Raw genomic sequence first — 27,646 nt, 5'->3', positions numbered from 1 at the left:
AACTAAGATACTAAAGATAAAATTAATCCTTATTGGAGGCAAAACACTCGATTCAAGGCTAGTGACTGATGGGAAAAAAAAACCTAACTTTTTTCCCAAATCTGCCTCTGCATGTATTTTTGGTGTTACACATGCCTGACTTTTAAATACAATCAGCACATTGAGTTTTACTGATTGCTGGAAATAAAATACATCTCCTATAGCAACGAGCTATGGTTTCAGACTATAAACCTTTTCTATCACAAGGATCCCCCTCCCATATTTGAAATTGTGTGGGGTATTTTTGTTGTTTGAGAGATGTTGAGGAAATGTCGCACACAGAAAGAAACAGAGTCACAAAACAGAAATGATAATCAAAGTATATTCAGAATTAAAAGTGCATTAACCTTGAGGGACTGGCGGGGCCAGACCCGACCTCCATTTAGAAAGGTTTCACAAAGACCTAAAACAAAGCTCAGTCTTATTACCAAAACAAACCTAAAGCCACAGTCTGCACAACACTATTACACCTTCTTGAATCTGGTAACAATCTTCTGGAAGATCAACATTGCATTTTATCTAGTTCCATGGAAATGTAAGGTTAAAGTGCCAGATACAGGCTAGAACATACACTATGAGCAAAACAAAGTGTGCAAAGGAAAATTAAAATGCCACAAACGCATTTAAACATAATGTTCATGTAACTTGTTCTTGTGAGAATGTGGCTTTTTTTTTTTTTTTTTTTTACAAAGTATGATGTTTACATAAAGTTTCTTTTGAAGGACATTTGGGGGAATGTCTAGAAATACACATGATCTAAAGCTGGCTATACACAGGAAGTAAACCATTGGGCCAATCCAATCATAATGACCCTACACCTACAGTCCAATTAAATGGTAGGGTCAGACCTGTCAGAACAGGACCACACCCACAACCTGGTCCTCAACTGATGGACTTTTCCAGCCTCTCCACACATGGTACTTTACTCCATTTGTGTATTTCAGCCAATGGAGCAGGACCCAAAATAGGCATTGCAGCCTTCTAGTTACAGAATACTGGTATCACAGAATTACCCATGTGGATAATACCATTTATTTTATTTTTACACAAGCTTTGGGCTATAGAATGCATTGAATGACAATACATCCCTTGCACCTTAGAAGTGTTTTTTGTTTCACTGGAGTTTCAAATATCATGCACTTATACAGGGCCGCTGCTGGCCAAATGGGTGCCCTAAGCAGAAATTTACTTTTGTGCCCCCTCCCCCAAATATTACGTAAGTAAAAATAAAATACTAAGAAAAAACACCTACTATAGGGGCCCCACACACAGTGCCCCCAATTACCCCCATAGACAATGCCCCCAATAGCCCCCATAGATTGATTGAACTATCCGGGACAGCGGGATGCGCTATAAAAACCGGTGGGACATTGTTGGGGGGTATGTTATAATATATAAAAATGTTTTGTTTTTTTTTGGAGCAGCTGGGATGGTGCCCCCCTGGGAGTTGGTGCCCTATGCAGACTGAGTATTCTGCTTATAGGGAGCGGCGGCCCTGCACTTACATGAATTATAATTATAAGGTGTCTGTTTCATATCCTCAACTAGCCCTCCTTCTCTCTTTTGCAGGCATTCTAAGCCACAGTGTAGTAAATGTTATTCACCAATTAAGATAAAGGGTATTTGTTCCTATTTAGTCCTATGGGACACAGACTCTGATCCAGAGCGTGTATCTAAAAACCCTGCCATAATGCAAGAGAGGCTTCTGTTGTTTTCCTTGAAGTACACAGAATTAGTGTGATGTGCACCGGGAAATAAGTTCCCCCATTAAAGCACAGAAAAGCCAATAACTCTTCTCCCAAAACACCAGAATATAAAACAATATTTCACAATGTATTTAGTTCAAAGTGAACGCACTACAGTGCCAGGACTAGTGTTAGACCTAACTGGAGCCAATACCAGTGCAGTCAGATGTTTCCCATTTAAATGGATGAAAGGCTGCGTGGGTAGATGCCGTCACTTTACCGCTGGCTGAAATATACCGGTAGAATAAACGCCCCATGTGCCATCAGCCTATTGAATATATCAGACCAGGTGGGACTTTATTTAGTCAACAGAAAAAATCATCATTGCTTCAATGAAAACCTTCAAAAGAATAATGCTCATTTGTTCATATTGCTGGTCTTTTTAAGTGCTAAAGCAAGATTTTATCAGTGCAAATCCATAGGAACTAGATATCACATTCCTCTCCGTTATACCATTAGGATAACAAACACTGAACATTTTGTCTGTAAAAACAGATAAATGGGCAACACAATTAATACAATTTAAAAAAAAAAAACACTAGTTGTTTATGAATCCAAAGAATAATTACACGTCTACTTAACAAATGGATCTCCTTATCCTGTAGAAATCACCTTTAAAATAGTGTGTATTTATTTATTCTAGATTCACTACTGGTACAGACTTCACAGTGATAAAACGGCAGACGATATATCAGTCTGCAATAAGAAATGAAGTCCACACGCCTGAGCCCAATGAGGAGGCAGAAATAAGATTCCTGAAGGGCAAAACAAAAATAAACCTCCAAAACCACCAATAGTAATAACAATAAAACGCAGCTTTCTGTGTAGTTAGGAAGAACTTCCAGCCCTTATCCCATCATGATTGCTTGCGTTACTGGTGGGAATGTGAACTCGATGGGTCCATCTGGCTCAACTCAGACTGGTCAAGTAGTTCAAAGTCATCGGCTTCTGCGTCAGTGTCCAGCTCAGAGCTGGAGTTTCTCTGATACTGTTTGGCTCTAGGACTTTCAGCATAAGCGTGGGTTTGCTGGCTGGCCCCTGCAAGTGCCAGCTGTATCATGCCCCTGGTCACAAATCCAGCAATGTTTTCCGTTATGTTCTGAGTGCTCGGAAATCCGCCCAGTGACAGCTCTGCATCCAGTGACTCTTGCTCCTCATACAGCTGGCGAGAGGAGAATTGCGGGTGAAGAGCTGTGCTTGGTATGCCAATGCTAGTTTCATCATCATCTTCTATTCCCGTTGCATCTGGGTTTATCGAAGGAAAGTCAGGGAGATCACGAGCAAATGACTCCTCTGGATCGCTGTGGCGGTCCAAATCTGTAAAGGATTAAACAGTTTAAAACTATTTGTAAATATGTGTAGGGATCTATTCAGTAGTAAATTAAAAATAATAAAACCAGCAGTTCATTGGTTGCTAAAGACCAGGGTGTTACCCTAACAACTAAAGTGAGTGCAATCTGCTAGAGCCAGCCGCTGTGAGCATTATCAGCATTGTTCGTTACTAGGCAGCATATTCTGTATTTCACACCCAAAGCATCGGGCGCTTTAACACAAATTCTGCTATTTTGCAAGTTCTGCTGTGAATATTCTCATATACAGAGAGGAGACATAAATCTTTGCTTGTTTTTTTACCTTCAGAACCTTCTGTAAGAGGTGTTTGGCCCCTGGATAAGTTGAATGTCCCATTTTCAGTGAAGGAAACTTCTGCATCTGAATGCTCGGAGTCGGAAATGGTCAGTTCTTTAGCTACTGCTGAATCATCCAGCTGGAAATCAAACACGCAATGGAGAATTATTAATAAAAATACACAATGAAAATATCTCCATTATAACACAGGGCTTTCAGAAACTTCAGCTAAAGGCCATAGTTACTCAAGATCTGCAATAAATGTTGTTTTTTTCCCTAGACACTGTCTACTGTATTTACATATGTATTAATCCCAATGGATTCATACACATACAAACAGTCCCTTTGGCCAAACAATAACACACTTATAGTTATGAGAGTAGGACATAGGCTGGAGGTGGGTCAGGCAATGTTCCCTCTAAACTGGGTTCTGTGTGGTTACAGAAGGGGACACCAGCGTATGGTTGGTTCATTGGGCTACAAGATGTATAACAGCAATGTGCTAACCTATCCCTACTAGTAAGGATAATAATGACAACTGTATAATTTTTTTTTATTTAGAAAATTGTACTTTTACCGAAGGACAAAATGCTGCAAGCTCTTCTTCACTGTCACTAGCATCAGTTGGAGGAAGGGCACGATTATGCTCTGAAATTAGAAATATAGAGAGCAGTTTTTCACATGAATAAAATAAGCAGAAATATGTGCAAGTGGTATATATTTAGAAAACAAAATATAAGGTAGCCAATAATATATGAGTTAAACCCATCCATTCACTAGCACACACTTATGAGTACGCCAGAGCAGCATTGTGCTGAGCAACTGTTAATATAGCCACCTATGCAGTGTCTGGTACATCTGGTCTTTCCAAACCTACCTTAATAATGCTGTATCTGTGAGATTTAGTGGGGCTGCTGCTAATGACCCACTAAACTGTGCAGGCAGCTTTAGATAGGCCTCAGTCCCAAATCTTGGTTACTTCAGTTAGCAGCAGTTAAAAGGACAATACACACTCCTATTTAAAGTAAACTTAATCAACTGGTCGTATGTCTTACATTAATAGGTCCATAAATCAAAATCTTTACTGCAAACTGAAATAAACAAGCATACTTCACACAATATCCAAGCTAGAAGGGTTTTATCATAGCCACTTACTTTGCCTTTCCTTATACTTGGACATCATATAGCCACGCACACTGAAGTCTAGCCGCTGCAGGGCTGGCTCCAGCTTCTGGTATATACGCCGCCCCAGCTGGTGATATATAGCAAGAGGCCAAAGCAGAAGAAAAAGTACTGTGGGGTGGCAAAAAAAAAAAACAAAGCAAACAGCATAATGAGAAGAATGTTTTTTCTTGCCCAACAGGGTAAGGCACTGATGGCATACCTATCTACTGTTATATGTCTGATGTTTGAAAAACAGAGATTTCAGTATTCAAAAAGCTTGTGAAATATATTTTTATCACATTCAACATGAACCTCTGTCAGGACTACCTCTAGACTGAACAGTAGGTCAAGCCAGAAGCGAGAGCAGAAAGCAGAAGTACATATTGTTATTTGGTTTTACCTGTTTTAATAGGATTTTCTAAACTACTGAAAGGTTCATGTTCAAGTAAAGGGTTTGTAATTAGTATAATGTAGGGATGAACTCCTTGTTCGCCAGATCTTACTGTAAATATGCTTTTTGGTACAAATGACCATTAATACAAATGAAAATATTCAACTTACAAAGCAAATATGACAGCACAACACCAGGAATGTATCCACCAAGAACAGCTAGGAAAGTCAGAAAGCTGCAGGCCAAAAGGCAAAACTGTATATGAAAAGACACAACAAGCAATAGGTTTACATCAGTCGACAAATACATGCAACATAAGAGGCATTCATCCATCAGTTTTGGCCCAAACCTCTTCTTGGTTGGTCTACCTTATTTATTTATATCAAATAGTAGTCAGTACACACACTAGTAGTGTGTTTGGGTGTAAGTCCTAAAGCAGCCACTATATTAGAATGATATGGACAACATTCCATAAAAGCAGGTCACACATGCCTATAATGGATAACGACTCTTCAAATTGCAAACTAACAATTACTGGTCTGTGTATATGGGCCAAAATGACACCCTTCCTAAACAACATCTGACTGACAATCTGCCAGATATCTATAAAAATTCCACTGGGCAACGACCGACTGCATCGGATTCTGGATGCAGTGATGCAAATACCTCTATGGTGATCCAATTGCTGAGCCCAATTCTTCCTACCACCTCAATGGCCTTCTTGTTTGGTTGGCTTGAAAGCCTACAAAACTCTATAATTCTTTTGGATGCAAGAAACCATATTTTAATTATTTTGATAGATGCCTGTGGGGTGGGGGGAATCACCATTTCAACAGCCTTAGAGAAACAGGTCATTTGTCCATATAAAACCAGGTAAAATAGTTTGAGGCGTTCAGAATAGTACACAAAATTTGAATTACCTTGCCCGGATTTTCAGTTTTGAAGAGCAGAAGATTCCTTAAAAAGTTGTAGACACTGACCCATGTATCAGCTGCATGATAGCACAGCTCTGGGACGCTGAGCAGCCTTGGATGCACATAGCCCCAGCTGAAACACACCAAAACTCATCATGAAAACAAATCTTTTAACATGTAGTAAGTAGAACAAAAAGACCTAAAAGTTAAAGAAATAGTCTAGAGATGCTAGATCTTATGTTTTCAGCTTTATGCCCAAGGATCACATGTTCTGGCTTGCAGTCAGTTACATGATCTTAGGAACAATATACAGTATATGCACAGTACAAGGCTCAGATTTACATGGCAGTATAGAAACCAGTGCATGTGAATTATGTGGATGTCTGGATGCCCCTGAACCTCCTTTTCTGCTAATTTTTTGATAATGTCAAACAACCAGAGCACACGGAGCATGTGCAATGCCACAGGCACAAATCAAACAGCCAAACAAAAAATGGAAAATTTTAAATTTAATATTATAGGGCTACGGTAAATAATTGAATATACACATTTATATGTTAGTTGTCTGGGGATATAAGTAATAATTCTTCCTGGTGTCACCAAAAGCAATAAGAAATCACGTCTTCTCGCTCTAAATGTCTATGCAGTCTAATCTGATGTCCTGTTCTCTCATAATAGGTCTCCACAAATCTATGTGACATATTATATATAGTATGTATATATTACTATTATATATAGCATGTAGTAGTATAAAAGAGATAAAGCAAAACGGAGCTGAACATAAAAAGCATAAATGTTTCAGCTGTCTGGCATCAACCTCAGTCAGACCCCAGAAGCATCTGCTAGGGGTGGCATAGAACTACAACTCTCACTTTCTCATAACTAAGGTAGGTAAGGTGTGGCTAGTTCTAGAAGAACTGGTATGGCCAAGAAAGCAATAAGGCAGTAAGGTATAACTATCTCACCTTTCATTCTCCAGTTCACTGGCTCTTGCTGCTGAAAAAACACAAACAGAAATAGTGAGAACTAATTAACTAATTTGAATATTGTATCTTTTAAAGCACCAGGTATATTATATATTCTGTACTGTCTCTTTACAGGGGCAGAATTGGTAGGTAGGTGGTGCAATGGAACAAAGAAAAGTCTTACCAGTGAAAGTCCTTAATGGGGTTTTGCTAGAAGGGTCTGCATTAAGTATTGCTCATGATCTAACCTATGTTTACATGCCATGGGCTTAACTAAACGTGTCCCCTTAAAAGACAATTCACCTTGTAAGAAGACTAAAGGTGGCCATACACGCACCGATATTATCGTACGAAACCTCGTTTCGTACGATAATCGGTGCGTGTATGGCATGTCGGCGAGTCGACCGATATCGCAGGAAGCTGCCGATATCGGACGACTCGCCGATCGGACAAGTTTGAAAATTTTGATCGGGCGCCATAGAAGGCGCCTGACCAAAATTCTCCCTTCAGAGCTGAATCGGCAAAAGGAGGTAGAAATCCTATTGTTTCTACCTCCTTACCTGCCGATTCAGCCCTGAATGGTGTGTGGCGGATCTTACGATGTTTCGTGCGACCGATGGTCGTACGAAACATCGTCGGATCGCCACGTGTATGGCCACCTTAACACTTTCCAAATTCTTTAGGAATGGTCACCCCTTTGTTAATTGGTATGTATAGACAAGTCTGAAATCTTGTCTATATCAAGGTTTAACCATGATAACCACCCCATGGATGTTGGAGAACTATTGTACTGTGGCAAACTTCAGGAAACCTTGGTTCCAGTGAAAGGACATTATAAAAACTGTATGTATTTAGTTTTTCTTTGTTGCCCAGGGGCTGATTTGCTATAAGCAGACCTGTTTGTTAAGCTAAATGGCATAATCATATGGCTTTCGATTTAGTCCTGACCAATATGTGTGCTCCGATAGCGTTTCATGTTCATAACAGATAACTCTGATAAAGTATGTAATCATGCTGAAAGCATCAGAAAGAAAGTTTCTAAGCAGCACCAACAAGAGACCTGTGTTTATTTGCATGATACTTATGCAGGAAATATGGGGACTTATCCATATCTTAGCCTTTATAGCCCAGGGCTGGCTTTGCTGTGAGAAGATAAGCTCACTGGAAGACTGCAATTAGAACTACGGCTTTGCAGAATACTGCTTTCAGTTTTGCCCTGGCCAGTAAAGAGTATGTGAGAGCTCATATAGGAAAGAAGAGTTGCATATATACACGTGGAATCTTGTATAGATAGAAGTATATCAAGTTTTCAGTGACAGCAAGGGAAGATAATATCAAGAATTCTCCTTACCTCCCAGTTCAGGCCACAGTTTGTTCTTCCACTGATCTGCACAAATGATTATCATTAGTCCAAATGCTACCAAAAATATGATTCTGAGAGAGGTCAGGGCAAAAAACCTGCAAGTAAATAAAAAAAAGATAGTTGAATAACCAAATTATTTTGCACTTTTTACATTTTCACCACAATGAAAAATGCATCAGCTGGGGGCACTGTTCCGGCAGCACCCACATTATTCCTGTTGTCCCAGAGATCTGAACTGTCCCGATAACACACATGCACAGGAAAATAATAATTTCAACTTTAAAGTTGCAGTCCGGATTTTTACTCTGTGGGACATATGCAATGCTCAGGACACCCAAGCGAATCGGAAGGGCCATTGATGGCATTGCAAGGCAGGAATAGTACCCCTTGTAAGATTAGAGATTATTATTTAGTGGGGGTTGCAAAAACTCTAGCACCCCCGGTGAATATCACTTTGCTTTAGGCCCAGCTCTTTAGCAATATTTCTGGCAAGGTTATGGCAGTGCATAACTGGCACATGCATTAAGTTCAAAAAGGAAAGAAAATGAATTGAATCCCCCAAATTACAACAGAAGTTGTTCTTCCAATGCGACCTTAGATCTGTCAGACCCACCATATATGTCTGAAATACAAGGTTGATGACTCCTTATGTATATGATAGTTAACCCTTTGCACAAGATCAAATGCCCTCTGCAAAGTCTTCTACTGGTGCCCCCTTACTTTTGCAAAATACTTCAGCGTCAACTGCCGCTTTATCCCAACTATGAAGTTATATATTTTGCTTTTTACCAATCACGTTTCCTCCATGAAACAGAATGTTTACTGTTTCCTACTGCCACCTCATCTCCTTGAAACAGTATCCACATCACCTCTGTCTCTGCCACCTCATCACTTACAGTGTCAGCACTACATATACATACACTACATATACATACACTACATATACAGCCCCAGTCTCTCTCTGTGGGGCATTTACTTGATTTCTTTCACCTCCCCTCCATTTCAGTTGATCCAAAGCATTTCTGCCAGACTCTAACCTGGCAATCACAGCAGTCACACTAGTAGCCATGTATCTTCTCACTTATTAAAAAAGAACTCATGGGTTTTCTTTAAAATATTTAACATTTCTGGCAAGTACAGCTGCTTATTTTTCACAGATTCTCAGCCCTCGCTTAAAAAAAACCCTTTTCATACCTTAAGATAAAACCTCTTTTATTTTATTCTAAGCAGATGCCCTCTGTGAAAAAGGTACCAGACTGAATAGTTCTCTTATATGTGTATCTCTAACAGGGATTCATCACAAACATCTTTAAAACCGTAAAGGGCACCCATCGCCCTAAAACTGTTTCCCCACCAAAAAATAGCCGCTTACAGTGTTAGGCTGCCCGCACTGGGAGGGAGCTCCAGGTTTGGGGTAGCCATATTGTGGCACTTGCATGCCCATATCAAGGAAGTGCCACAACTCACTCATAATGCACATGCGTGTGATCCAGGTGGGCGAGTCGCATCCACTGCTTTGTGCATAAGGAGTGAGCAGGGTGTCTCACTTATCATGCACATGTGCACTAAATAACATGGCCTCTCGCACCGGGAGCTCCTGGCCTAGCACCAGCAGGGACTGATTTTTAAAAAAAAAAACAAAAAAACTATTGTCCCCCCCAACCCAAGTGCGGGTTCTATTAGCCTGCACCTCTGATGGGAAAAGCAAATCTAGGGTGATAGGTGCCCTTTAATTCCACTTCTCTGCACTCTTTGTATCTCAATAAATGGCCTCTTTGTTTAAGCGAAAACCATAATGCATTAACTACATGGAATTTAGAAACCCTGCTAAAGGTTTAAATATGTAAAACACTTATCCTATGAATCTTGTGTCTTCTGGAAAGATCTAATGGTGAAACAGAGATTTTATGAATTGCTCCCAATATATAGTTTTACATAGACATTAGATCCCTATTAAACACCTCCAATGTAAACGACTTCAATCTGTTCAGTCCTTCTTCACAAACAAGGCCCCGCTTAGGGCTCTGGTACACGTGGAGATTAGTCGCCCGCGGCAAAACTCCCTGCTCCCGGGCGACTAATCTCCCTGAGTTGCCTTCCCCCTGCCATCCCACCGGCGAACATGTAAGTCGCCGGCGGGATGGCAGACGCGGCGGGGCGATTTCGGGAAATCGCCGAAAAAGCCTTGCGAGTCTTTTTCGGCGATTTGCGCGAAATCGCGCCGCCGCGTCTGCCATCCCGCCGGCGACTTACATGTTCGCCGGTGGGATGGCAGGGGGAAGGCAACTCGGGGAGATTAGTCGCCCGCGAGCAGGGAGTTTTGCCGCGGGCGACTAATCTCCCCGTGTACCAGAGCCCTTACTCTTCAGCAGTAGTTTAAGTTGTTTTTCTTTGGACTTTGATCACTGGAAACCAAAACTGTACTGCATATTCTAGAGGTTTCCCAGTACTTTGTAAAAGGGAAGTATTATCCTCAGCAAAAAATTTTTTTTCGATATTTCCCTGTTTATCACTGATGAATAGATTAAAGTGGATTAATTACCAAATTCATGGATTATAGAATGATCTACTGGCATTAAATGTATATCCAGTGCTGCCCTAGGCACATCTCTCCAACCACCTCCTCCTCTACCTGACTAGCACATACACTTTACATCCTATGCATGTATTCCAGCTGCAGAGATACAGGGATAACCCCTCCCATTCTTTGCTGGATTTAGCTGCAAGTGTCCAGTGGCAGACAAGGGGGTCACATTTTTATTTTTCTATATAGGCACCAAGGAGGTACTTCTCCTTCAAATTTTCATTTTTGTAGGATGTAGGCATGACAATTTGCATTTGGTCTTCATTGTTTAGTTGTATTTTTTATGTTTTTGTAGTTTTTTTGTTTAACAGCTTTCCAGTATGGAATTTCACCAGTGATCTGGTTGCATTAAATCTACAGTGCCCGTATATAAAGACCAAAGTGTCTACTACATAGACTTTTCCCGTCTGATCCATGCATGCCTTGCCATGTTAAAAAAAAAGACTGCTGGCAGAGAAGGGTTAAAATGTAGAGCTCTGTGTATATAAGTACAGCTATATAAATATATTGATGGAGAGCAGCAGGAGTCAAAACACCCTTGTCTACCCGTCACTGTTTCTAATACTATGGAATAACACACATGGAGCAGTAAAGCCATATAATAATCCTGCCTGGCAAAGACCACTGATGTCTGTTGGGTCTCCATATTCTTGTTGTAAGATCTGATCACTATCCCTTGATTTGTCCCAGTGCGTGGGAAGAGATCCACTTGTTTTGCAAGACAGATCTTATCAACTATGGCTAGCTTAATGGGCAGATCTTGGTGCCAAAATGCTTAAATGAGTGTTTTTGTGCTGTTATCTGCATGTCACCCCTCCATTTGTATCCAAAAGGGAGACAGACCACTCTTTTTTGACCCAAAAAATCATGTTTCTTTCAGAAGAGAATATGCTTTCCACCACTCAAAAGTAGCTCAATATTCTCTGGAAATATTATAATACATTTGTTTTTTTATCTTTTCTTTCCAGGTCAGTGAGAGTTAGGGTGAAGACACATGGAGCTACTAGTAGCAACTACTTGTTGTGGCTACTAAAATAGACAATGCTGATCATATACTGATAATTGTCTCTATGTGTGTTTTAGCAGAGGCAACTCTCAGTATTGTCAGGGTATTTTCTGGCGTTTAGTAGCCGTGAAAAAGTAGCTGCTACTATTAGCTCTGTGTGTCTTCACCCTTAAGGGCTCTGGTACACGGGGAGATTACTAATCTCCCCGAGTTGCCTTCCTCCTGCCATCCCACCGGCGAACATGTAAGTCGCCGGCGGGATGGCAGACGCGGCGGGGGGGCGATTTCGGGAAATCGCCGAAAAAGACTCGCAAAATCGCGCCGCCGCGTCTGAACCCTTTTTAAGCACAACTTTATTCACCTAGTACACCAGAAATTATGATTTGTAACAATGACCATTTTTCTTATTTAAGATTTTGGCTAACATTTAATTTTGCACCCACTCGTTTCCCAGGACAGAAGCACCTCAGTAAGTGAAAATTGCCAGCTACCACTAATAGAAAGAAAAGAGCTACACTGAGAATGGACAAGAGAGTCAAGCAGCTGTCAAAATATTCTGCCCACCCAACCCCCAATGTGGCTTGATTCTTTCTAAAACTAGCAGGGAATGTACCACATGATTTTTTTTTCCCCAACATCAGTGCCCAACCTCACTAATGCTCTTGTGGCTGAATGGAAGGAAATCCAACCAACAATGTACTAACACCTTAGCGAAAAGTCTTCCTTGAGGAGCAGAGGGTAAAGGCTGTTGTCCCAGTGAAGGGAGGAACAACCACTTGGAATAAGATGCAGGTGCGAGATGCTTTTGGCTTTAGCGTATGAACAAGTAATACAAATGGTAACAATTTATGAAGTAGGCAACCTGGCTTACTGCTACTGGGAAACAACAGAAGAAAATAAACTTTAAATGGAAGGAAAGGAAAACTGCATATAAATAAATGAAAAACAAAGCAATTGTAAAGTCCTAATTTCTGGAAACAACTTAGAAGTTGAACCTTCCATTCTACTACAAATCTCATTTGCACATGGGGTACCCAGACTGCCAGTAGTTCTTTTTCATAGATCAATCAAGCATAGATGCAAAATACCCTTGCACTTGTGGCACGCTAAGCATTTTGCTCCCTGCTGCCTTTGGGTGCCAAACAGCGTTGCTCAAATACCCATCTGCCTTTTCATTATGAACATTACAAGAGGTGAATGGCAGTAAGAGATATTTTGACTGAAAGTCTTCTCAGCTGGAGGGCAGCAATGGTGGTCAGCACGTTCACGTGTCACAGGCCATTTGTCCAGGGTTTGATCGAGTGAGAGCACCGAGAGCAATGTTGCCGACTGTTACCCCTCCCCAAGGGAAGCCATATTGACAAATACAGTTACACATACTCACAACTGAGAACTCATGGGCCCTTGCAGATTTACACAGTTCTCAGATATCAAACACCTTGGGAAACGTGTAATAATATGGTTTTCAGTCCAGTGCCCAACAGCTCACCCTGCACTAACACATTTCTATCACTGCCACATGGACAGGATCCCTTATAAGAAATAAAAACCTTGCAGCAGTTGACAGGAAATCCGAGAGAATTATAAACACATGTGAAGGTCAGAGCCCCCTGCCCAAGATCCCTGCTAATGTTCAACTACAACTCCCAGCAAGTAATGGCTGACAAAGCAACATTCTGTGGCTGAGAGGTGACAGGGAGCCCGGGCTTGGCTAAACACGAACTGTAGATTCCTAGAATGCAAGTAAACACACACAGATTTGCGGCCGGATGAAGGGTATGGCGGATACAGGACACCTGCATTCTATGCTATAGTCACATGACAGAGCCAAGAACGTTGCGGCTGTTCCTTATAGAGGGGTTCCCACACTAGCCCCGCCCCCAGGCGCTACATTAGGGGCCACATCTCACCAGAAAGCGGCATTGAGTGCCAGATGGAGCAGCGCGCTGTGCCGGGGTCTCTCCCACACCAGTACGGCCTGCACGTAGCTCAGCACCGGCTCGTAGCTGCTCAGGCCCCGCTGTAACATCTCCTGCACCTCCCGGACCTGCTCGTCTCTCTCCCTGGCCTCCACACACCGCGCTCCGCTTCTCCTTCTCCTCAGCCCGGAGGCTCCCTGTTCCTCCTCCCCCACTCTTTGCGCCATCTTCTGCCTCTCCCGGCTCTCACCAAGATGCCGCCATTGACATCAACCAGTTGCTGCCTAACAAATAAAAATAAGAGTTGTATGAGGGGGAACAGGTGCCACCTAGCGCCCAGCACCGCGCCGAGAACAGGGGCTGACCGCGGCCAAATGCCAAGTACTCAGAGGCTGCCCCTGTCTGTCTCACCTCTCCGCCTACTGCGCCTGCGCACAGCCGTCACCTGTCATTTACCATATCCGCCTTTGTTGTTTATGTTCTGGGCCATTACGTCATTCGCTTTGGCCCAATTACCAGTCGCAAAGGCCACGCCCTTTATTACTTTACTTTACTCGGTGTTAGGTGACGTCAAGAAGACTTTTTTCCCCCCCACTACTTTACTGTTTGTCTCCGCCTCAGACATGGCTGCTGGCTGCGCCTAATTGCGTCTGCGCCGCTCGCTAGTGTGAGAGCGGGAGGGGAGGCGGGAAGCAGTGTTCCTCTCAGGCTGCATCATGCCGCGGGAGATCATCACTCTGCAGCTCGGCCAGTGTGGGAACCAGAGTAAGCTGATTAGATTTATAGTTTAGTATGGTACCTTCCATCTGTCATGTTAATGCATCCTTGCGCTTCTATGTGCATAGGAGGTGGGTTGCAGTATTGGCTATACAGGCCTGGCGTTATTGTGTGTGTGAGAGGGTTTTATATATTTATTTATATTTGTTTTATAATATCAGTTAAAGGAACATGTGGTATTATGATCTGTACAGAAAGAGTGTCTGTGCATCACCTGATGCGCTATATGTGGCGTTATAGTCTGTCAGAGACAGCGGCTGTGCCTCACCTGATGCGCTATATGTGGCATTATAGCCTGTCAGACAGCGGCTGTGCCTCACCTGATGCGCTATATGTGGCATTATAGCCTGTCAGACAGCGGCTGTGCCTCACCTGATGCGCTATATGTGGCATTATAGCCTGTCAGACAGCGGCTGTGCGTCACCTGATGCGCTATATGTGGCATTATAGCCTGTCAGACAGCGGCTGTGCGTCACCTGATGCGCTATATGTGGCATTATAGCCTGTCAGACAGCGGCTGTGCGTCACCTGATGCGCTATATGTGGCATTATAGCCTGTCAGACAGCGGCTGTGCGTCACCTGATGCGCTATATGTGGCATTATAGCCTGTCAGACAGCGGCTGTGCGTCACCTGATGCGCTATATGTGGCATTATAGCCTGTCAGACAGCGGCTGTGCGTCACCTGATGCGCTATATGTGGCATTATAGCCTGTCAGACAGCGGCTAGTGCGTCACCTGATGCGCTATATGTGGCATTATAGCCTGTCAGACAGCGGCTGTGCGTCACCTGATGCGCTATATGTGGCATTATAGCTTGTCATCAGAGACAGCGGCTGTGCGTCACCTGATGCGCTATATGTGGCATTATAGCCTGTCAGAGACAGCGGCTGTGCATCACCTGATGCGCTATATGTGGCATTATAGCCTGTCAGAGACAGCGGCTGTGCGTCACCTGATGCGCTATATGTGGCATTATAGCCTGTCAGAGACAGCGGCTGTGCGTCACCTGATGCGCTATATGTGGCATTATAGTCTGTCAGAGACAGTGGCTGTGCTTCAGCTAGGCAGAATTTAATGGAATTTATTAGCTGATGCTTTTTAGGGCAGGGGTACACGGGGAGATTAGTCGCGGGCGTAAATGTAAATCGCCAGTGGGATGAAGTTTCCTCTGAAGACAACTTCGGGCGACTGCGGGACATCGCAGCGACACGTATGCCATCCCACTGGCGATTTCCATTCTAGCCGGTGGGATGGCATTACGGGGAGATTAGTCGCCCGCAACAACAGAGATTTGTCGCGGTGCGACTAATCTCCCCGTGTACCCCTGCCCTTAAGGTGAAGAGACACAGCTACTAGTAGCCGGTACTTGTCATGGCTACTAAAATAGACAATGCTGATCATATATTGATAATTGTCTCTACATGTGTTTTAGCAAAGGCAATTCTCAGTACTGTCTATGGCAGGGTATTTTCTGGAGTCTATTAGCCGTGAAAAGTAGCTGCTACTAGTAGCTCAGTTTGTCTTCACCCTTAGGTGTGCTCAAACCTGCATCTCAAATGCTTGTTAAACTCGCAGAAGTACCAACAATAGGATCCATCCAGCATGTGTCATGTATAAGACATTATATAAAGAGATTATGTAAACAAGCTGGTTCTTGTAACGCTGTTTTTTTTTATATATATAACATGTTCACATGTAAAAACTGCCTTATGTTTGTCTAATTAACAATTCACATATTTTTGGTTCTTAACAATTTCTTGTTTTGTTTGTTCTTGTCAGTTGGATTTGAGTTCTGGAAGCAGCTGTGCGCAGAACATGGCATCAGCCCTGAAGGTATTGTGGAAGAGTTTGCAACTGAAGGTACCGACAGGAAAGATGTATTCTTTTATCAGGTGAGCATCATACAACGTTGCTAAAATCAATTGTTTGAATGAAATGCTGCCTGCAAGCCAGTCCTTAAAGAGTAAGTAAACCTTTTTTTTTCTATGAGTAAAATTATTCTAAACAGCCCCCAGAATTACCTTTGTCCCAGCATTCAAAAAACGGCTAATGCACAGACTGGCTCCTGCTGCCTCCAGGCATGCGCAGAAGGATCTCCACTCCAACAACCTTGTCGAATTGAAGAGAGAACTGAACAGGAAGTGGGGGCGGGGCATCACTCTGCACAAGGAAGCAACCAAAAAGTATACCTTCTGACTGAGGAAACAGGTCAGAGAGAATGCTGGGACAAAGGTAAGTAATTCTGGAGGCTGTTTAGAGTAATTTTACTCATAGAAAAAAAAGGTTTACTTATTCTTTAAATATAATTCCTATCCTTACTAATGCTCCCGTGGGTGGAAGCAAATCCCACGAGCAAGTAAAAAAAAATAAAAAAATTCTGTAGCAGCAAAGAAAGAACCAGGCACTTTTGGCACATCTGCTTCATCTTCTAAAGGGATGTTCACCTTAAAGGTAACTTTTATCTAGTTAACAACTATGAATAAAATGTTATAACATATTCCAGTCACACATTCTTAGAGCATACATCTTGCAGAACATATGGGGGTTGTAGTTCAGAAGTTGGAATATCAATGTTAAAGGTCTGTGTGGGTAAACTGGGAGTTGTAGTTTTGCAACAACCTAATAAATTCTCCTTAGTGCAAAGTTTCTGTATTATGTGTTCTGATAATCTCTTGAACCCAATCGTGGTTATACATGAAATATAAACTAGACAACTTTGTTTCGGTACTGGAATTAGCCTGATCACTTTGGTCATATTGTATTTGTTAGCCATTATGTAGTGCTGACACCGCACTATACATTGTTCATCATTCGCTACGCATCCAGTCTATTTTGCCAAGTGTTCACTTCCCATTTTAATGATTGATTCTATGTGCTTAGGAACCCAAAAAGAAGCAATTGCTTTTTGCCACTGACTGTGTATATAAGAAATTTTTTTTTGCTGTGTGTGTGTGATATACGTCTTCTGTATTTGTAAAAATGCATAGCAACAGTGCCTTGCTGTTCTGTGCTTATTCCCTACCCAGCAGCTCCGTAGATACTAAACTGTGAACTAAAAATGGCAGAAGCACTGGCTTTCATTTGACTTTATTTTTTGTTTTGTAGGCTGATGATGAGCATTACATTCCTAGAGCTGTTCTTCTGGACTTAGAACCGAGGGTCATCCACTCAATACTTAATTCTCCATATGCCAACCTGTACAACCCTGAGAACATTTATCTGTCTGAACATGGAGGTGGTGCCGGAAACAACTGGGCTAGTGGTTTCTCGCAGGTAAAGAAATTTTGTGGGGAAGTTTAGGAAAGCTTTAGAAGCAATGGTGCTTGGGTGCTTCTGAAGTAGCAATCAAGCAAAGCAGAGTCTGGCCAAGTACACCCAAAGCAATACTACTCTGGCCTATACTCACTTTCCTGACGGAATGTCCTCATTTCTGACCATAATGCAAGGAAATATCAAATGGTATCTGGGTGGATCTTCTTTATCAAACCATGGTGTTTATACCTCTTCTGTTCTCATGGGCTCTGTAGGGTGAAAAAATCCATGAAGATATCTTTGACATTATTGATCGAGAAGCTGATGGCAGTGACAGTCTGGAGGTAAAGAACATACTCAATTTGTTGTCTAGCAGCAAGTGGTTTTGAAGAAAACTCTACATGAATCATCTTAGCACAATATATAGAGTAGATATTTATATAATATGCGATCACAGGTATGGGACCTGCTATCCAAAATGCTTGGGACTTTTGGTTTTTCGGAAAAGGGATCTCGGCACACCAAATCACATCAATATCTTGTTTTTATCCAAGTCCGATTTAACGTTTCGGTCCCTACTTGGACCCTTATTAAGGAAAGAATAAAGGTCCAGGAGGGATTGAAACATTGGATCGCACGGTGAATAAAAACAAGATATTGATGTGATTTCGTGTGCTGGTCCTTTTTATAGGAGTGTGTGTGTATATAATCACAAAATCATAATTTTTTTAAGCAGAGTTAATGTCTGGTAATCTAAATTATGTAAAGATCCATTATCTGGGAAACCCCAGGTCCCAAGCATTCTGTATAATAGATCCTATACCTGTACATATTTTATATATTCTGTAAATTAGTTACTGGGTTTTGTTTCTGGTTGTAAATGTACTTCTTTGTCTTTCCTGCAAGAGGGACTGAGCATCAATACAGTGAATTCTGTTGTACATATTACTAATTTACATTTTGTGTCAGTAATGAGGTATGTTGAGACAACCCTAATGTGTGTGTCAATTAAGTCGGCAAAGCAGTGCTCCTACTAAAATGTTATCCACAATTCATTCTAATCATTTGCCCAATTTTTGCCTTTTAACAGGGATTTGTGCTTTGCCATTCAATAGCAGGTGGGACAGGATCTGGATTAGGGTCTTACCTTTTGGAGAGATTAAATGACAGGTGAGGAGTAATTTGAGATTCATAACTATAACTTTGTAGGCCTATTTTTTGGGTAAGCATTACATCTCCCTGTGGCAAGATCTACATTAATATGCTGGGCATTAGAAATGATGGGGCCTGCACTAAATACTTAGCAGTGCTGTCCCCCCAGGGACCTCTGGTTATTAACCCATCAGTTACCTTGGCCCCACCTACTATGTAGTATGGGGCCAAATGAAAAACACCTGTTGGCCTGGCCACACCCCTTTACACCCAAAAGTGAGTCCACCATATCCCTCACAGTTTTCAGAAGTATATATAAGGCGTTAATAACCTTAGTTACCAACACACAACTGCTCCAAGTAACCTTGATGAATTATGTGTATTGGGATAGGGTGCACATTATGTGTTGGACCCCCTGCTTGAAAATAAACATTGACATGAACCTTTTTAATTATAATGTAACAAACCATCCTCAGTACGTGATTATACAGTATGATTGGCAGTGCATTAGTGAAGTATAGGAGGCTCAGTGGGGCACTGAATAATATCCAGTCTTATTAATATTCCTTATTTCCATAGTTAATCTGGGCCTTAAATAATTTTGCAGTGGGACTGTCTAAACTCTTTATTACACCACTGCCAGTGTGTAGTCACAATTGTAACTACACAAAATATTTAATACTTGATCTAATGGGCGGGGGAAGTAATACAACTCCATACTGAAAACTGGGCTGAAAATCCCATTCTTTGAAAACTATAAGAGCCTTTTGTCAGAATGATTTTGGCATTAATTTTAGTCACAGATGGAAAGAGTGATGCAAAATATAACTTTGATAAATACTTTTTTAAAACAAAAAAAAAAGCACTGTGTAAGCAGCATATTTTCTGAATTTTGTTAAATCTAAATAATCCTGCTCAGTTTAGGTAAGTTCAGAATGTCATTAAAAGTCTATTTTGCCTGCTTTATCCAGGTACCCCAAGAAGCTGGTTCAGACGTATTCTGTTTTTCCAAATCAAGATGAAATGAGCGATGTGGTGGTACAGCCTTACAACTCCCTTCTAACCCTTAAGAGACTGACACAGAATGCAGACTGTGTGGTATGAAACCTATTTCTGAAGTCCCATCTTGTTTTCCGAGAGCTAATAATTAAAAAAATGATCAGCCTAGAAATGATCGACAGTATATCATGTTTAGGGTTATAGCAAGAAATCCCTACGTTTGTATATCTATGGAGCTGCCTTATTGCCGTTATTGGAAACCTACACAATACCCATGCGTTACTGGCAATTAATTATGTGAGTTCCACTGTATACAATAATTTTTTGATTGTATACTTGCAGCTCCCCAAACAGGTGAAATCCCATCCGACCCAAAATTGTTTTAGCACCACGTATTTGCATTGTTTGAACCACTATGTTTAATTGTAGGAAAACAATTTGCATTATTTAGGGGATCATGGCAACCCAACTCAAAACAGCCTTGGGGTCCATTATGTTAACTATATTTGAGCTAAGTAAACACAGAATAGAGCCTCTGAAGTAAACACCTTTTTTTTACTTGAAATTCGTGCAGAGTAATAGTTCATAATTGCATATAAAAGCCTTACTTTTTTCTCGTTTTAATGGCCCTTTTAACATTTATGTATAAATGCCGTTCTCTTTCACAGGTGGTTTTAGACAATACAGCTCTAAATCGAATTGCTACTGACAGGCTGCACATACAAAACCCCTCATTCTCTCAGATCAACCAGTTGGTAAGTTATTAGCTGGGTTAGATTGGTTTACAAGCTCTGTTTGTAGACCCAAAAAATCTGTTCATTCTTTGTTCTCTCTAATACTTGTAGTTTATTAATTAAGAATAATAAAAAACAAAACTTTATCTGCTAATTACTTTGATTAACTTATAATTAGTTAACCTTCCCATCTACACCCATAGGCATTTTACAAAGAACATTCTGCCCGTACTGTCTGTATTTCTAAATTATATTAAAAAAAGTTTTCTCTTTTGGATGGACTGTTACCATTATCAAATTGGTGATACCTTCCAAATTTCTGTATTTTCTGAGAATAATTCTTTCAACACTTCCTACTCATTTCCAAGTCCTTTTGCAAGACATTGTCTTATTTGGTCTAGTAAGAAACAGGGAGTTCCCTTAGGCAGGTTGGGTGGGTATAACCCGGCATCTGCCCAAATTACAAAGCATGCATCATTGATGAAGTCAGTGTTGCAGCTTCTTTGTTGCCATAACCACTATGTGGAGATAGAGGAACAGCTTATGCCTCATATTAGTCTTCAGTTCTGTGGGTAAGCAATCTGAAGCAGGCTGTAGCTATGGAAAACCTTTTATATAATACTAAAGGAAGCTTAATGTACTGGTGCATCCAGAAGTCAGGTGTCAAGTTGCTTTCTTTTCAAATTTTAAATTGAACAGTTAAAAAGGAAATATTAAGAGACTGTTGTAATATTTCACGTATATCTGATAACAGCACTATTTTAATAGGAAACGTCAAACTTTATGCCAAGAGTGTACTTGTGCTTACTAAGATTAAAATAGAAAACCACAAATTTTTCTGTTTGGCTAGGAAGGCATGACATATGTGAACTAAAGATAAAAGAAGTATAACGGAATACTATCTCCTTTTTCAGGTTTCTACAATCATGTCTGCCAGTACCACCACACTCAGGTACCCAGGATACATGAACAATGACTTGATTGGTCTCATTGCCTCTCTTATCCCTACCCCTCGCCTGCACTTCCTGATGACAGGATACACACCTCTGACCACTGACCAGTCGGTAAGAAAATAAAATCAGTTCAGCTGGTGCTTCTCTCGCCAAAATAAGAGAAATGTTTAATACAATTAAGCCAGTGGTGGAAATAGGACTTCATATAAGGACCGTGACTGCACAAACATTTTGCGCTATTTCAAGTTTGTTAAAGTTGAAAAATACCTTTGTATTAATGAAAAGCACTAATGGGTCATTGTTTTGTTTTTTTAAACCCTTATTAGTCCTCCCACTCCCCTGTAGCTCTTTATTCTCCCAGCTGCAGTCTGCGTGTGGCTTCTAGAGGAGGAGGAATTCATTGTACAGAGGGTTTATCTCTGGGATAGTCATATTAACTGCTCTCTTCTGCTCCGAGAGTTGATCAGAAGAACCAGGAAGTTGGAAAGGGAAATAACTTTGAGTTTCACTGTTTGCCCCATTTAGGGCAGTAAATACCAAAAACATATATATTTTTTAATTGCCTAAATGCAAAAAAATCAAAATACCATATTTACTGAATGCCTTTTAAACAAAGGATGTATTGATTTTCTGTAACTTCTTATATAAAAATCTGGGTCATTGTTTGCACTAGGGCTACTTAATGCCACCGGTATATTCAAGTCTGTGGGTTACTAGACAGTGCAAATGTTTTGTTTTTCTTTAACCCCATAGTGTACCATGTGTGCTACAAGGGGAGGCATGAGTAAGCACTGAATGCAGCATTAAAATTCACATTTATATTTGTGAATGTGCCAGCTTAATTAGGCTAACGCTGCCTTTTGATGTTTTAATATAAATTTAATAATGTAATCTTTGAAGCTTGAAGTAAGTAACTTTGCATGCAATGTATTTTATTGTTATGTGTATTTTAAAGAAAAATTCTGTACACCTACAACATATGATTCCTAGTGTGTGCATTCTCCTTTGGGCCTCAGTTGGGCGCAGAAGGACAGCATTGTAAATAAATAAATTGTTTTATTTGTTTTTATTTGAACTTATCTTTGCCTGCAAAAAGGATCTTCCTAGGAGAAACCGATCTAAAAACCTTGTGGATTATAAACGGGTACCTCTGAGTGACTATTGCTGTCTGATATGCTGGATCTCTCTGCTGTGTTTCGCTTTCTAATATTACATTCCAAATATCTTTTTCACTGTGTGGTTATTTCCTATACAAATTAACACTTAAATTTCTATCTAGAACTCTGTCTCGTTGTTAACTTAAATTGTACAGCAGCTGCTGTATTTAAAGGGGTAGTTCACCTTCAAGTTAACATTTTGTATGTTATAGAATGGACATTTCTCAGCAACTTTTCTTATATAGGTTTTGAATTATTTGCCATATTCTTATTACTTTTTCAAGCTACCCAATGTGGGTCACTGACCCCAGTAGCCTATAAACTATTGCCCTGTGAGGCTACAATTTTAATGTTATTATCATTTACTTATCATTCTATTCAGGTGCTCTTTGATTCATATTCTAGTCTCTCTTTAAACCACTGCCTTGTTGCTTAGGTAATTTAATTTGGACTTAAGCAACCAGAAAGCAAAATTCTAAACTGCAAAGCTGTTAAACAAAATATGAAATCATTCAAAACTAAATAAAAAAAAAAATGAAGACCAATTGCAAATTGTCTCAGAATATTACCCTCTACATCAAACAACATTTTTAATGTGGCTTTGATATATCTGATTTGTGTTTACTGGGATCTGTTTAGTGATTACATAATGTGTTTGGGAGTGAACTAGATAAAAAGTCAATTCTAGGGTTTAACATAATGTTATGTGACAATAAAAGGAGTGATCATTTTGTTATTAACCCGCAATTGTCTGTTTTATAAAATAGTTAATATTTTCGTTTATATTTTAAGTAGAGAGAGAACACAAATACTATCAACATTTCCTACTTCTGCGTGAAAACCAAATCCTGGATTTACTTTTATTCTTCTTGTTCATAGGTGGCCAGTGTGCGTAAGACCACTGTGCTGGATGTCATGAGAAGGCTACTGCAGCCTAAAAATGTTATGGTATCCACTGGCCGTGACCGGCAAACCAACCACTGCTATATTGCAATACTGAACATCATTCAAGGGGAAGTGGATCCCACACAGGTATACAGGGCTTTTAGGGCTTTCTAGCTGTTTTATTTATTCTACAATGATTAATGGATCAATATGCAAGGAGACAAACTATGTGGTTAATAGGAAGTGATGGAGAAGTGTAGAATCTTGAGGTGTATTTACAATAGGGAAATCAAGAAAATTCCCACCAAAATGTCCATAATACATTGACTAATATGTTATATTCCCATTTTTTTAAGAGCCTGTTTTTCCAAAATGTGACTGTGTAGTGGAGAACCAAAAATAATTAAGAAGGAATAAAGAATTGAAAAATAAAAGGTGTATATGAAAACCAGTATAAGACAGGGCACAAATAAGAGGGATTGGGTGTAAAGGCAATATCATGTATATGAAAGTGTGGAACATGGGAAAGGCAAAGAGAAAAGCAAAATAAAAAAGAAGAATGATAAATATTTTATGATATTTTATTACAAAATTCTTTTTTACAACTTATTCTTTTCTAAGCGAATGCTTAGTAGTAGTCTATGTACACCTGTAGATACATATTTACTCTTATTTTTTAAATGTGATTGTTTTATGTAATTTATGAATGAACAGGTTAAAGTCCTTAAAGATCCAGCTCTTTGAGATTTATTATATTTATTATTGGTTTTATGTCCATGTAATATCTTTCAATTGTTAGTTATGTTACAGAAATTAAAGTGATAGCGCAAGGTATCGGGTTTTTTTTTTTTTTTCCTAATTAGGTGCACAAAAGCCTTCAGAGGATTCGAGAGAGGAAGCTGGCCAACTTTATCCCATGGGGACCTGCCAGCATCCAAGTTGCTTTGTCCAGAAAGTCTCCTTATTTGCCATCTGCACACAGGGTCAGCGGGCTAATGATGGCTAATCACACCAATATCTCCTCGGTGAGTAGGCTATTATACTGTTATAGAAAGTAATTTTTGTTTCGGTTAACTTCTCTTTGGGCTCTGGCACATGGGGAGATTAGTCGCCCGCGACAAATCTCCTGTGTCTCGGGCGACTAATCTCCCCGGATTGCCATCCCACGGGCGAAAATGTAAATCGCCGGAGGGATGGCATACGCTCGCGCAAGTTGCCTCGAGCCGCGTAAGCCATCCCACCGGCAATTTACATTTTTGCCCGTGGGATGGCAATCCGGGGAGATTAGTCGCCCGCGAACAGGGAGTTCTGTCGCAGGCGACTAATCTCCCGTGTGCCAGAGCCCTTACATAGACAGAAAAGGATAAGGGTGTTGCTTATCATATATACTGGGCATTTCCTGTTTAATTCTGCTATACATAACATATAAGGAAAGCTCTTGTGACATAGGTACATAGTTAAGTTCAAGAATCATCCAAGCCCCTCTTATCTGCCATCACAGCAGCAACTGGCATGGAATTCCACAACCTCATTGCTCGCACTGCAAATAACCACCATCACTGCTTCTAATGAAACTTCTGTTAGTCTAATCTAAAGGGGTGGGGCCTCTGGTGCGTTGATTGTTATATGGGAAAAAGATTCCCTGCTATCTGTCCATAATGCCCTCTAGTGAACTCGCACAGGGTAATAATGTCCTCTGCAAACAGATCCAACCTTGACAGTCTACCCTCATAGTTTAAAGGAGAACTAATGCTTAGAAATAGGCTAGAAATGTTGTACATTATGTTTTGGGCTTCTGTACCAGCCCAAGGCAACTGCATCATTATCTAAGTTTTAGAAACCTTTAAAGACATATTACTTTGAGGGCCCTGTGTTCTGATCGTAAGAAATCCTTTTCCATGAACTTACATAGAGCTCAGAACAGTATTTTTGGCACTGACCCAGTGGTATCATCTCATGCAGTCCCAGCCCTCAAAATGATACAATTAGTTTCTATACTACGCTCTGCTCCAGCTTCATCTACTTTTATATTCTCTTCTCCAGCTGTTTGAGAGAACTTGTCGGCAGTACGATAAACTGCGAAAACGTGAGGCTTTCCTGGAGCAGTTCCGTAAGGAAGACATTTTTAAGGACAACTTTGATGAGCTGGATAATTCAAGGGAAATTGTGCAGCAGTTAATAGATGAGTACCATGCAGCTACTCGTCCAGACTACATCTCTTGGGGAACCCAGGATAAATAAAAGGGTTAAGAGCTTGAGTACAAGGAGTGACAGTCCTGAGAGAGAACACAATCCTTAACTCTAAATACCACTGTCCTCCAAGTCAAAAGACATTAAAACCTGGAAAGTAACAAGCATTACCATAAAGAGCAAGAGAAATATACAAAACATGTAACAGTTCTGTTGTCGAGACCGTTGTTGCCTCCCATTTTATCTGTGCAGTTTCTGGATGATTTGTTATTTGGGCCTTTTCACTTGTGTGTTTATGTGCTACATTTTAGCATGTAACAGTAGGAATATATAGTTAAATTATATTCATCTTTCATATTGTTTATTGGAGTAAATTTCTTTCCTTTAGAAGGAAATAAAAGCACTCACTGCTTACTATTATTTGCCTGCACTCTGGTTGGGGGACCCCATACTGTTTTAGCCAGAAAGTGCTTCGATGCTGGTAGCATAGTGCTCGCTAGGAGCGTTTTCTGGCCAAAATGATATTCCCCAACCAGAGTACAGGCTCTGTTAGCTGGCACCTCTGGTCGGGAAAACTGTTTTCCTACAAAACATTAATAACATTGCTTAGTTCCACGGAATTTCCTTGCTATAAATGTTATGTTTTCTTTCGCACTTATTTTGATATTCCATATTAAAAAATATAAAAAGCATTTTACTTATCTTTATTTAAACAATAGCAGGCCAGTCATTTACAGCTCTCACTGAGCAGTGCTCTGGGTGCTGCCATTTACTGTTTTGCTCTATTTAGTTTCAAAAACATAGGGGCTGATTTATCAAAATTCAAGTTTGTTTTTTTTCATATTTAGTGAAAAAACGCAAATGCGACTATACTCGAGAATATTCTTGAGAGCCACGCAGCATCGGATTTGTCATCCCCCAATTATCTCCATTACATTTAGGAGGCCAATAACTAGACAGTAGTAGTTCATATATATAATAGTAAAAATGATTAATTTGCTAATAAGTCAGTCAGTTGATTTGGGGCTCAGTGGAGCTTGCCCAAGTTAGACCCTACCCCCCTACCTGCCCCTGTCACGCTGCTCTGTACTCTCATTGCTTGATAAGTAACTTAAGTACATTTCTTTCAACCTTTGCAAGTTTCTGCATAATTTACCTAAATTGTCTAGAAGTAAGTCTAGGGGCCCAATAACCAATCCTTCAACTGCTGGAAAGTTCATGAAGTTAATAGCTTATATAATTCAGTAAATAGATCGAAATATAAACTGCCATACTCTGTAACAAGCAGTTCAGATAAACAGTTAATAAAACAGTTAATGTGATATTTAGTCAGTCATTTCATTGGGGGGAATGTGGAATTTACCTTAAGGCTGATGTCAGATGTGGCGTATTCTCGGCAAGCCGAAAAACGCTTAGCGAGAATACGCCCCGCTTCTGTAAATGCGTCCAACCTGTGCCTGCACCCGAATGAATGAGATACGCTCAGGTGCAGGCACATGTAGCCTAAATACGCATAAAAACGTGAGAGAATGCAAAGTCTTGCGGTTTTATGCATATTTTGGCTACATGTGCCTGCACCTGAGCGTATCTCATTCATTCGGGTGCAGGCACATGTAGGATGCATTTCCAGTAGCGGGGCGTATACTCGGCAAGCGTTTTCGGTTTGACAAGAATACGCCATGTCTGACATCACCCTAAGTTCTTTAATTCATTGATGATCAGTGGAGTTTGCCCCTGCCCCTGTTAAGCTTCTCAGCATTGCCACTGCTTGCTACGCTAGTTATGTAAGCTCCTATTTATTAAATTACTTTAAGTTTCTAGGCAACGTG

The 27,646-nt window shown here is 40.6% G+C and overlaps 2 protein-coding genes across 5 annotated transcripts; one reads left to right on the top strand and one right to left on the bottom strand.

The window, feature by feature from the left end:
- Window positions 1–345: 345 nt before the first annotated feature.
- On the bottom strand, window positions 346–14,220 carry retreg3 (reticulophagy regulator family member 3). Of its 4 annotated transcripts, XM_012954518.3 has the most exons (10): window positions 14,128–14,220; window positions 13,708–14,000; window positions 8,196–8,302; window positions 6,845–6,875; window positions 5,886–6,012; window positions 5,136–5,220; window positions 4,566–4,703; window positions 3,988–4,058; window positions 3,417–3,549; window positions 2,301–3,101 (listed from the first exon to the last, which is right to left on the bottom strand). In XM_012954518.3, the coding sequence occupies exons 2-10, from the start codon at window positions 13,941–13,943 to the stop codon at window positions 2,656–2,658; spliced, it is 1,374 nt and encodes a 457-aa protein (XP_012809972.2). In that variant the 5' UTR covers window positions 13,944–14,000; window positions 14,128–14,220; the 3' UTR covers window positions 2,301–2,655.
- Window positions 14,189–27,639, top strand: tubg1 (tubulin gamma 1). Its single transcript, NM_001079041.1, is given in 11 exon segments — window positions 14,189–14,481; window positions 16,275–16,387; window positions 17,601–17,768; window positions 18,023–18,091; window positions 18,838–18,917; window positions 19,871–19,997; window positions 20,567–20,653; window positions 21,547–21,696; window positions 23,622–23,774; window positions 24,491–24,652; window positions 25,671–27,639. Coding segments are annotated over 11 exon segments (1,356 nt in total). The 5' UTR covers window positions 14,189–14,432; the 3' UTR covers window positions 25,869–27,639.
- The last annotated feature ends 7 nt before the right edge of the window (window positions 27,640–27,646 follow it).

The sequence above is a fragment of the Xenopus tropicalis genome, chromosome 10 (genome assembly GCF_000004195.4).
Source record: "Xenopus tropicalis strain Nigerian chromosome 10, UCB_Xtro_10.0, whole genome shotgun sequence".
Taxonomy (NCBI): Eukaryota; Metazoa; Chordata; class Amphibia; order Anura; family Pipidae; genus Xenopus; species Xenopus tropicalis.
The sequence above is the reverse complement of the archived record's forward strand: the minus strand, read 5'-3'. Positions and strand labels throughout refer to the sequence as shown.

Coding starts and splice junctions, on each gene's coding strand:
- retreg3 (XM_012954518.3), bottom strand. CDS start 13,943: ATGGCGCAAAGAGTGGGGGAGGAGGAACAGGGAGCCTCCGGGCTGAGG. Junction 6,876..8,195: donor ACTGTGGCCTGAACTGGGAG/GTAAGGAGAATT, acceptor GTGTTTTTTCAG/CAGCAAGAGCCAGTGAACTG. Junction 4,059..4,565: donor CAAGTATAAGGAAAGGCAAA/GTAAGTGGCTAT, acceptor TTCTAATTTCAG/AGCATAATCGTGCCCTTCCT.